The sequence below is a fragment of the Erythranthe guttata genome, chromosome 1 (genome assembly GCF_056151865.1).
Source record: "Erythranthe guttata isolate IM_541 chromosome 1, IM_541, whole genome shotgun sequence".
NCBI classification, from domain to species: domain Eukaryota; kingdom Viridiplantae; phylum Streptophyta; class Magnoliopsida; order Lamiales; family Phrymaceae; genus Erythranthe; species Erythranthe guttata.
In genome coordinates this window covers 5,547,495-5,560,239 of record NC_142533.1, presented here as the reverse complement: position 1 = coordinate 5,560,239, position 12,745 = coordinate 5,547,495, and the positions used below count along the sequence as shown (strand labels likewise).

Below are 12,745 nucleotides of genomic sequence, written 5' to 3'. Positions count from 1 at the left end.
GATGATGAAGGTGATGCGACCCCGGATGATCTCGCCGAGGGGTCACCTGCATAGATTATGAGCTATTCTCCCAATTTTTTTTTTTTTTTTTTTTTTTTTTTTTTTTTTTTTTTTTTGTTGTTCCGAACTAATATTATATTTTATGCTATTTTTGCCAACTTATGGAATGTGTTTTTCATACCTTATGATTTTGTTCTGTTAGTACTGCTTGCCGTTTTGTTTGTTGATGGGCCAGTTCAAACGGATCGGTTGATCTCCCAGGTCTTCTGGGATTATGTAGCGAGTTCTTGTCTTTGACACTCCCTGTCGAAGTCTTGAGGGTATTTCCTATTGTTTTTACGACCTCGTTACTTTTCTCTTTTTCCGAGCTAAAGCCTTTGGGATTTTTTCCGGTAGTTTTCGTATTATCGCGGCTACCTTTTAGACCAAAGCCATGGGTATCTTCCCACCCTTTTCGCACTGTCGTGACTACCTTTCGGGCCGGAGCCACGGGAATCTTCCAACCCTCTTCTATATGTTCGCATCTACATTTCGGGCCGGAGCCACGGGAATCTTCCAACCCTCTTCTATATGTTCGCATCAACATTTCGGGCCGGAGCCACGGGAATCTTCCAACCCTCTTCTATATGTTCGCATCTACATTTTGGGCCGGAGCCATGGGAATCTTCCAACCCTTTTCTATATGTTCGCATCTACATTTCGGGCCGGAGCCACGGGAATCTTCCAACCATTTTTCTATATGTTCGCATCTACATTTCGGGCCGGAGCCACGGGGATCTTCCAACCCTTCTTCTATATGTTTGCATCTATATTTTTGGGCCGGAGCCACGGGGATCTTCCAACCCTTCTCTCCCCTTTTTTTTTTTTTTTTTTTTTTTTTTTTTTTTTTTTTTTTTTTTTTGCGATAAATAAATGCTAAGGAAAAAGGACACACGACAGATTTTTTTTACGTGGAAACCTCCCGGAATGAGAGGAAAAACCACGGGGCCGGGGCCCATGTGCGAAAAGATTCACTTATTAGGGAGAATTACAAGTATTTTTTTTTTTTTTTTTTTTTACTAACCTTGTCGATGCGGTCTACTATGCATAGAATTTCCTAAGATGGCATACATTCCATGTTCTTGGTATCTTTTTTCCTTTTCGATCCTGTAGCTCGTATGCGCCGCTTGCTGCGACCTTCGTCACTGTGTAGGGACCTTCCCAATTAGCCTCTAGCTTGCCCGTGGGTTTCAATGCATCGGCTCGCCGTAGTACAAGATCGCCTACTTGAAAATTTCTTGGTTTGACTTTTCGATCGTAGCTAGCTTTGATTCGATTTTTGCTATCTCTCATCTTCAAGTCGGCTGCTTCTCTCTTTTCGTAGCAAAGATCTAAATGTTCTCGTATCATTTCTTCATTCTCGCTATCATCATATTCGCGAACCCTCAAAGACTCCAAGCCTATCTCTGCGGGTATGATTGCTTCCATCCCATAGACTAAGCCGAAAGGTGTTTCTCCGGTAGCCCTTTTGGGTGATGTCCGATAAGACCATAGGACTGAGTCTAATTCTTCTACCCAACCACCTCCCGCCTTTTCCATGCGTTTCTTTATGCCATCTACCAAGATCCTGTTGATTACCTCAACTTGCCCGTTTGCTTGTGGGTGCGCCACGGATGTGAAACGTTGGGCGACCTTCATCTCTGTGCACCATTTCGTTATTTTTTTACCATTGAACTGCGTCCCATTATCTGATATAATAATTCTAGGGATGCCGAATCGGCAACAAATGTTTTTCCAAATAAATTTCATCACCTCATCTTCAGTAATTCGCGATAGCGCCTCGGCTTCTACCCATTTCGTAAAATAATCTACGGCCACGATCAGGTACCTTTTTCTACGAACCGCCATGGTAAAGGGGCCCACTAGATCGATCCCCCACTGCGCGAAAGGACATGGCGACGATATGACTTTCATAGGTTCTCCTGGCTGTCGTGTTACGATGGCATGTGCTTGACAATTAGGGCATCGTCTTACATATTGTGCGGCTTCTGTTTTCATTGTAGGCCAGTAATATCCCGCCCTTAATAGCTTTTGCACTATTGTTCTCGCTCCTTCGTGATTGCTGCACCATCCTTCATGTATTTCTTTTAGCACATATTCAGCTTCGCTGCTCCCTAGACATCTTGCGTCTACATGCGAGTACAATCTTTTAAATAAGGTTTCACCTATCAAATAAAAATGCCGGGCCTTGTATTCTATTCTTTCTCGCGTGCGACGGTCTGAGATTGTGTTGCCTTTGAGATAATTAATGATTGGTGCTCGCCAATCCTCCTGCTCCTCCACTTCTGCGACAAGTTTCTCGCCATTACTCTTTAAAAACCGCCCGTCCGTAGATAATATGGTTACATTCCGCTCGCTACAATCCACAGATGAACTACCAATTTTGGATAAGAAATCAGCTTGTGTGTTTGATTCTCGCGGGATCTGGATGATTTCGCACTCTTCAAAGCCTTCAACCAACGTCTTGATAACTTCCGCATAGGCTTCCAATTGTACTTCCTTAATCTCGTATTCTCCCGCCAATTGTTGCACGACCAATTGGGAATCGGAATGAACTCTGGCCTTTTTTACTCCCATTTTTTGTGCTATCTCCAGTCCCTGTGCCAAGGCTTCGTACTCGGCTTCATTATTTAACGCTCTCGCATTAAACTTTATAGCGAAGTGGAACTCTTCTTTGTTGGGTTTTATGAGTAACACACCTGCTCCTGCGCCTTGATTTGTGGAAGATCCGTCCACATACACCTCCCATGGCTGTGAGTTCTCAATGCGCGTAGTTTCTTGCAGAAAATCCACCAATGCTTGCCCTTTTATGGCGGTCCGGGGCTCGTATTCGACATTGTATTGACCTAATTCTACGGCCCATTTGACCATGCGCCCAGATGCTTCGGCGTTACCTAACGTCTGTCGTAGGGGATAGCTAGTCCTTACTATTATAGTATGTGATAGGAAGTATGGCCTTAATCGTCTTGCCGTTGTGATGAGGGCAAGACCAATCTTTTCAACTTCGGGATAGCGGAGCTCTGCGCCTTGTAAGATTTTACTTACATAATACACGGGCAACTGTTTTCTATCTTTCTCTCTGAATAACACCGAGCTGATAGATTCGTTCCCTGCAGCTAAGTACATGTAAAGAGTCTCTCCCTCCTCTGGGGGGGATAACGAAGGGAGTCTTGAAAGGACCTGTTTCAGATTCTCGAAAGAGATTTGGCACTCCTCCGTCCAGGCGAACGCTTTCCCCTTTCGTAATGCTCGGAAAATTGGAAAGCTATGTTCGGCAAGTCGTGATACGAACCGGCTGAGCGCTACAACTTTCCCCGCCATAGTTTGTACTTCTTTGATTGTCCTTGGGGCAGTCATTGCTGTGATCGCCCTTACTTTTTCCGGGTTAACTTCTATGCCTTGTTTAGTGACCATATATCCAAGGAATTTTCCAGTGCGAACACCGAAAGAGCACTTAGCAGGGTTTAACTTCATGCCATATCTTCGGAGAGTCAAGAAGGTTTCTGCGAGGTCTGCTATATGGGATGTGGCTTTACGACTCTTCACTAACATGTCGTCCACGTATACTTCCAGATTTCGTCCTAACTGCTTGGCGAACACTTTGTCTACTAGCCTCTGATATGTCGCACCCGCATTTTTTAAGCCAAATGGCATAACTTGATAACAGTAGGTGCCTCCCGAGGTGATGAAACTAACCTTAGGCTGGTCTATGACGTCCAGTCTGACTTGGTGATATCCTTGCGATGCATCCATCATGCTTAATAGTTCGCATCCTGCTGTGGCGTCTACCAGCTGATCTATTCTGGGAAGTGGATAGTGATCTTTAGGACATGCGGCGTTGAGGTCGCGAAAGTCTATGCACATACGCCATTTACCACCAGGTTTGGCTACTAGGACAGCGTTGGAAAGCCACTCGGAGAACTGGATTTCGCGTATATGCCCGATTTGTAGGAGTTTGTCTACTTCCTCCTTGATGATTGCGTCTTTGATTGCCCCGAAATGCCTTTTCTTTTGTTTCACTGGTCGAACCTTTGTGTTAATGTGTAGCTTATGCACCATGATGTTTGGGTCTATTCCAGTGAGGTCTTCCGCTTTCCATGCGAACACGTCCGAATTATCTCGCAACAAACCGACCAGCTGTTCCTTTGTTTCTCCGTCTAGCCCAGACCCTATTCGTGTAACACACTCTGGGTGATCGGGTATGATTTCGACCTCGATAAGTTCTTCGCTGGTGCTGGTGCGGGTTGAAGCTGCCTCCGTTGTGTCAGTTCGTACTTTCTTCCCATCTATGGTTCCGCCTTGTGATTCCCTGCCCCTTTTGCTTTTTTCTCCCTGGCGAACTGATTCCACATAACATGACCGAGAGCTCGTTTGGTCTCCGATGACTTCTCCGACCTCCTCTCCTACAGGGAATTTTAGTTTCATGTGGTATGTCGAAGGTATTGCCCGGAAGGTGTTAATCAAAGGTCTTCCGAAGATCATATTATATGAGGATTCCGGCGCATCTACTATCATAAAATTAACTGTTTTAATTTTCACGAGCGGGGCCGTTCCTAGAGACACCGTGAGCTTCACTTGGCCCATTGGACGAACTGACCCTCCATTGAAACCATATAACATGGTGGATACCGGCGCAACGTCCACTTCGAGGTCCATGCGTTGTAGGCAATCGTAAAATAGAACGTTGACCGAACTACCATTGTCCACAAAGATCCTCGAGACATCATAGCCAGCGACGTTAGAGGTTATCACTAGAGCATCTGCGTGCGGCGTATCCAGGGCGCAGCAATCGTGAGGTCCAAAAGAAATAACAGGATGAGCTTCGGCCTTAATGCTGATCTGGTTTACTTCGGCTTTCCTGATGGTTTGAAGGCGGTAACGTCGCGCTCGGTTCGAATCTCCATCCGTCGGGCCGCCAATGATCATACTGATGAACCCCCTTTTCACTATGGGTTCTACCTCGTCTTCCTCGTTTCTCCGCCTTTTCTCGCTATCTCTCCCTCTTTCAGAATTCTCTTCTATGACGTATTCTGACAGAGCTCCTAATCGCACCAACCTTTCCAGTTCGTCCCTTAAGGTGAAGCACCCATTGGTCTCATGACCATAGTCATTATGGAAATGACAATATCCACTAGCGACCGCGGTTCCCCTTGGTGGTTCACTATGTCCCCTTGGCCATCGTAGTTTGGGGTGTTTGGCTATACGTTCGAGAATAACGGATTTGGGTAAAGTGAGTTCCGCATACCTGTCGAACCGGGGATCTCCTATTTTGAATCTGGGTCCTCCTGATGTAGGAAACGGGTTGCTTCTTCTCGCGCTAGCAGAATAATGTGTCTCCGGATGCTCTTCTTGTATCTCCATCAATGAGCGAACATTAGTTCGATATTGTTCGCTATTCCTATGCGAAGCTCGAACGATACGCTTATCGCTACTTCCCATATCTCTAGAACGTTCCCCCTCTTTCATCTTGCGACACTCCTCTAAATTGATGTATTTTTCTGCGCGTTCCAACAATTCTGCGAAGGTTGAGGCGTTTCTTTTGGCTAATGATCGGAAGAAATCGCTGTCTTGCAATCCTTGGACGAATGCACTGACCAGAATTTCGGGGGGTGTCACGGGGATCTCCAGCTTTTCCGTGGAGAAACGCTTCACATACTCGCGCAAATCTTCTCCCTCCTTTTGTTTTAATCTGAATAACACCATTGCCGTTTTCTGCTGTTTTCTTGAACTTGAAAAGTTACGCAGAAATTTCGTGCTAAAATCTTCAAAAGAGGTGATGGACTCTCTGGGCAAACTGTTAAACCAGAGCTGAGCATTCTTTACTAGCGTGGTGGTAAATACGCGGCACCGTATTCCATCGGTATATAGGTGCAACGTTGCTATGCTTTTGAATCGATATAGGTGATCTAAAGGATCACCTATCCCATCATAGAAAAAACCTACAGGGGTGAATGTGGACGGCAGCGGGTCTTGCAAGATATTCCATGCAAATGGTCCGGCTTCTATGACATCAACCGGCCGGCCCACATGGTGTTGCCTCACTTCTCTAGCATTTCTTCTTTCTTTAATTGTATCCTCTTGATCCATGGAACTGAAGCTATCTCCTCTTCCTTCCGAATGGTCTGCGTGTATTCGCACTTCTCGCGGTATGCTAGACGGAGGCTCTCCTTGGCTAGGTATTTGCCGCTCTCGTAATCGAGCGAGTTCTTTCTTCATATCCTCCATTCGAAGAACGCCCCTTTCACGTTCCTGCTCAAGCTTCCGGATGTTTTCTTTTTGAGCAGCGATCTGGGTCGACCAATATTCCTCTTCCTTCGTGCTCCTTTCCGTGGCCGACGCTTCTTTTTCGTTCTCGCGAGCTTCTTTTAACTCGCCTTCCAGTTTATGGACTTCTTCTTTATGCATTGCTAGTCTCCGTTGTTCTACACCCAGGGCGATCTGCTGGTCTAATAGATCCATGAGACCTTGAGTGGTTTCTTTGATTTTATCCCCGTGGATCTCTTTACCCAGCTTGTTTCGATCGGACATAGCGTCCATGGATGCATTGTTCGGGAGGCTCTCCTGCAGGGATACATCCATGATATCTCTCGAATTTTTTGTGGGGGGAGTTTTTGTTCCTAATTCGATTTCCAACCGTTTCGTGATGCCTTCTCCCTTCATAATGTTACTCACGCCTTAGCTCTGACTCGTGTTTCCCACAGACGGCGCCACTTGAAGGTGTCGAAAGCTCGCACCCTCAAGAATTTCCCACCGGGGCTCCGATTATGAGTCCTCCGATAGAAATCCTACTGTATAAATAATGATCGGAATATTTATGAACGTTTTTATTACTCTCTTCTGTATTTTTGTGTGTTCGTGTCCTCGGAATGATTGTTACAAAGGTTTTTTATAGGCTAATTGTTTCCCGGCAATCAAGGGGACAGATTGCGTCCATTGCTCCCCCGCCTCCTATGGGTCTTGATCTTTGGGCCTTATATAGAAGTTCTGATTTGACCCTCAGCCTTATTCTTATGCCAATCTCGCGCAATCCCCCTAACGTCCGCGACTCTCCCAGCCCTAATCATGAGAATTTCGATCGCCCATTAACTCGCTTGGGCCATCGCTCCGTTCTATTGGGCCTTGTTCGAGCGCATCGGGGAGAAAACTGCTAAAAGACATATGTTACCCTTTGGGCTTTAGTTATTACTAAGTTCGTCCGGCTTGGCCCAATCTCTCTGCGGGCTGCCCTTCTCGCTACTGGGCCCATTACAAATGGCTGGGTCGACAAACCGGGCCCTATCATATATATATATGAATATATATATATATATATATATATATATATAATATATATATATATATATATATATATTCTATCTGTTTATGAAAGCATGCATACTATCATACTTATATAAATATAATATTTCAGTTATTCGATCTATAGTATGGTTAAACAAAGTTAAATATTATTTAATTAATCTTAATTTCACAACTAATCCAATCTAATACAAAAAATCCTCTAACTTAAGTAATGTAAGCCGAGGTAATTAATATAAATTAAAGAAAAATATTGTTTAATTAATCTTAATTTCACAACCAATGCAATCTAATACAAAAAGATCCTCTAAATTAAATAATGTAAGCAGAGGTAATTAATATAAATTAAAGAAGTCAAGAATTGTTGTCTTAATATTTCATTAATAATTCATATCCAGTTCATCAACTAATTGTCTATACTCTATACATTAAACTATCTCTATCCAAAAGAGGTTTGTACTTATCCAGGTGCTATTGCAACTATAAACTATGTTTTGATTTTATCTAATTGTTTTCTGAACAAAATAAACTTATATTGTTATTAATATTGTATGTCAGTATGTGTGTGTATATATTTATTTATTTATTATATTACTATGCATTTAATACGAGTGAAATAAGAATCAAATTTCACGTTCCAACCTGATCTGATAACAATTTCATAACATTTCTTTTTTTTTTTCCTTTATGAAATTTTCAGATCGTGCTGAAAATTAGTTCGTAATTTTTGAAAAAAACTATTTTTTTCCCCTAAAAAATAAGGGTAAATTACACACACCCCCTGAGGTATGCTTAAATAACTGTAAGGTCCCTGTGGTATCGATAATTACACTCAGCCCCCTGAAACGTAGTCAGAAACTCTAATGGGACAATGAATTGGATACGTTATTCCGATAGGGTTCTAACGGACTATTGGTTTCAGAAAGTGGTGGAGACAACAAAGAGCTATGGGTGATTTAAGAAATGTTCGGGAATGTTCGGGGAGCCATGTCACCACATAGCTCTTTGTTGTCTTCACCACTTTCTGAAACCAATAGTCCGTTAGAACCCTATCGGAATAACGTATCCAATTCATTATCCCATTAGAGTTTCTGACTACGTTTCAGGGGGCTAAGTGTAATTATCGATACCACAGGGACCTTACAGTTATTTAAGCATACCTCAGGGGGGTGTGTGTAATTTACCCAAAAAATAATGAGATTTTCAATAACCAAGAACTACGTTTGCATTGTTAACGTTGGATGTGTCGGTTACAGCTGTGTAAAGCTAAAAACAAAAGGGTAAATTGACTCCTGTTGAGTGTATATTTTACACTCAATGTATACTTTCTTATGAGGATTTTTGTATACTTTTATTGATTTAATGATGCTTAATGAGTGGATTATTGTATTTTAGGTACAACTTGACGATTTGAGAATTTCAAGGACGAAACGAGCCAAAAAAGGTCAAAAACGGGCAAAAACGGAAGAAAACAAAAATATGCTGAAAATTGGCCCGCGCGGCCGTGCCAAATTTAGCCTATTTTTGGCGCGGCCGCGCCAACTGCAGAACTTGGGCAGAAGGTTTCGGCGATTCTCGTGCGGCCGTGTGATAATTACACTGATTTTCGCGCGGCCGCGCCAAAACACGCTGGAGACAATTTTGGACTTTTAATCACACAAGGAAACCTAAATTCTTCTACCAAGTTGGGGCATCTATTTAAGGGCAAACCAAGCACGAATTAGAGGACTTCTTTTGAACACAATCTTAGAGGAAGAGGAGCGAGAGAACGAATAAACGAAGACGGAGAATTGACAAATCTTCATCATAATTCTTCTTTCACCTCCCTTTACTTTTATTTACAACTTTTATGATTTTTCGTATTTTTATTATGCTTTTCGTTATGAGTAGCTAAGTTTTTAATCTAGGATTTTGTTGGAACCCTATGTGGGGATGGTGAACCCGTTTTCTTGAGATTATGCGATTATGATTTTATGATTATTTCTTCTACTTGTTATGATTGTTAATGCATGAACTTGATCAATTTATGTGCTTTATCTGTGATTATTGGGATTGACTCGGCAGAGCTATTTTGATAATTAGACGGTAAGTATAAGAACCTTCGAGTAGTTTTCACCGGATGAGTGTGTCAATTGCATGTGGTGTCGTAGACATACAGATATCACCTTAGGTAACCATTTACGAGACTTGTTAGTTAATGCTTTATTCATAATTGGTTTGCATAGATATATAGTAAACCGTTTATGAATAATAGACTCATAATACACGCGACAGCGGGTTATGAGTAAATTAGTGTCTCGGGTTAATAATCATGAATCATATATTTCATAATTAAGGGGTTTTGGGTGAGCAATTCTTGCATAGGGGGAAGATAAAATCCTAGGTCCATTTTTATTGATATTTTCTCGTGTTTATTTAATTTCATAATTAGTTTAATTATTTAGTTGATTCGATTTGACATCTTTGCGTAGGCTGGATAAAAATCATAATTGTTAGAGTTTGGTACTTAGGATTAGATAATTTGAGTATTCCCTGTGGGATCAACATCCGACTCTCACGAGTCCACTTTTACTACTTGTTTGCGATACGTGCACTTGCGTGTTAGGTATTTAGCCCCAACAAGTTTTTGGCCTCCACACTGAGGTAAGATTAAATTATGGAAAAATCGTCCCTCTTATGTGAATAATCAAAACCCTTTCCTTAATTATATATTTTATTACGAAAAACTCTCTCCTTCAGTATGCAAATATAACATCGTAAAGGTGGATCATGGATGCGTAAGAAAATACATAGTTAATAGGATGCAGTAGTAGAAAGGTTTTTTTACTACGAATTTTTTTGTTACGGTAAAAAGTCGTAACAAAAGGTACATTTTACTAGGGGACAATCTTGAGAGTCGTAGTAGATGCTAGGATGGCAAAATAGTATTTGCTACGACCATTTACTATAGCAAAATTTTTGTCACTCTTGTATATGCTACGGGGCAAATTCGTAACAAATGCGTAGCAAAAGTTTTTTTACTACGAAATTGGTATCTTTTACTACGATCAGTGGTCGTAGTAAAATACTATTTTTCTACTAGTAGTGGTTGTAATTATCCGACCAGAAAGGGTATTTTCGTAATTTGACCGTACCTTAGTGGAGTTGACATAGTTTGCCCAAACAAAAAACAAATATTGAAGACTAAAAAATAAAGGACACACTCCTCAAGTCATACATACTGTTTAATAATATGTTCATAAGATTGTGATCTAAAGTAGAAGAATACGACGTTTAACGATTGAATTAAGTACGATTTTCGCCGATAATAATATTTTTTTAGATCGATTTTATTACATATGTTTTGTCCAATTCAGTCTACACCTGATCATATGTGGTTTATATGTGAATTTTTAGAGTAAAATTTGTACTCAATTGGCATAGAAATTTTAAAATAGAATAATAGTATAATAATATTGAAGACTAATACAGTATTAGTCTGTTATTAAACATTGTAAGAATCTTTTTATAATTGTTAATGACATTTTAGTCACATGCAGAAGCATTTTTGACAGAGTTGCAGGGAAAACTAACAAGAAAAATAAAATATTATGAGCAAATTGCTCCAAGGATAAAGGAGTTAAACTTAAAATATGTGGATTTAATTTAATCAACACTGTTTTTTCCTTAACCTTTTTTGGCTCTGTTTTATGTGGATTTAATTTAATATTTCTGCATTTATGTTTTCCTTTTTTGGTGGTTGATGTTTCCCAGATGTAGGTGTAACTACATTAAACTCGATTACATTTTATAAAAAATAGGGCAAATTAGGGACGATTTTCTAAGGTGATGCCAAATTTACGAAAAAACTTCGTCATGTTTGAGTAATTACAATCACTTATCAACCATGTATTGTCTTACACATCCACTCGTACAGTGTCAAATTTACTTACTAAATTAAGAGTTTTTTGTAAGAAAATACATAATTGAGGGGGTTGGTTATAATTATTCAAATAAAAAAGATTTTTTCATAATTTGGTTTTGGCATGCACGGTGGCTGTAATTGCCCTAAAAAATATTCAAAACTTTCTTCACATGTGATATAATTTAAAAGTTCGATCCAATCTCAATAAATGATATTTTACTTTTATTAAAATATTTTGTTTTTGAATGTGTAAATAATTATCCACCCCTCTAAATTCCATGTCTAATTAAATCTAAACTCCCGTAAATATTAGAATGACTTTTTCAATTTGAGTCATTCTTGATATTTTTTATATTGTTGTTAAGTTGGAAATTAAAGAGATCAATAAAAAAGGGGGTAATGGCAAATATGCCCATGACAAGGGCACTTAATTAAAAGAGGGACATCCAACTTTTTTGTCTTTCAAATAAATCCACCCCATTCAAACTTATTTGCAAATAAGGAAAATCCTTTTATGTATACCAAAATTACCCCCAATTCATTGAAACCCAATTTAACTCCAATATCATGATTTATACCCCAATTTAGCTCAATTTCATCAATTAACCAATTTTAACCCTAATTTCAATTTTGACCCCAATTTTAACCCTAATTCTTATCAATTCCACCAATTATGCTCTAACTTTCTTAATATTACACATTGACCCCGGATTTAAACAAATATATCACATTAACGCCCAATATTTTTTTTTTCAGATTTTTTTTTTTTTTTCTGAAAGGTTTTTTTTTTTTTTTTCCGGCCAGATTCCGGCGTTGACCGCCGGAGACCGCCGGTCTCCGGCGTTGACTTTTTTTTTTTTTTTTTTTTATAATTTTGTTTTTTCTTAATTTTTTTTAATTAATATTACTGTCTTGGCTGCTCAATTACTGTCTCCGGCAGTTATTTAACTGCCGGAGACAGTAATTTAGCTGTTAATTGATTTTTTTTCTTCAAAAGTATTTTAATTAATATTACTGTATTTGTTGCTAAATTATTGTCTCCAGCAGTTATTTAACTGTCGGGGACAGTAATTTAACTGTTAATTGACTTTTTTATTCTTAAAAAAAATATTTTTAATTAATATTACTGTATTCGTTGCTAAATTACTGTCTCCGACAGTTATTTAACTGGCGGAGACAGTAATTTAACTGTTAATTGACTTTTTTTTTTTTTTTTAATTTTTTTCCTTAAAAAAATTATTTTAATTAATATTACTGCCTTGGATGTTAAATTACTGTCTCCAACAGTAACTTAGCTGTCTTAGACAATAATATTAATAATATTACTGTTCGGAAAAATAATATTCATAATGTTACTGTCCCAAACAGTAATATTACTGACTGAGACAGTAATTTAGTAGCCAAGACAGTAATATTAATTAAAATATTTTTTTTCTAAGAAAAACAATTCAACGCCGGAGACCGGCGGTCAACGGTGGTTGACCGACCGGAAAAAAATTTCAGGAA

At 39.6% G+C, this 12,745-nt stretch overlaps 1 protein-coding gene across 1 annotated transcript; it reads right to left on the bottom strand.

Moving 5' to 3' along the window:
* Window positions 1-1,080: 1,080 nt before the first annotated feature.
* LOC148772677 (uncharacterized) lies at window positions 1,081-6,699 on the bottom strand. The gene has a single exon (XM_088820685.1). The coding sequence runs from the start codon at window positions 6,697-6,699 to the stop codon at window positions 1,081-1,083; it is 5,619 nt and encodes a 1,872-aa protein (XP_088676811.1).
* Window positions 6,700-12,745: the final 6,046 nt, after the last annotated feature.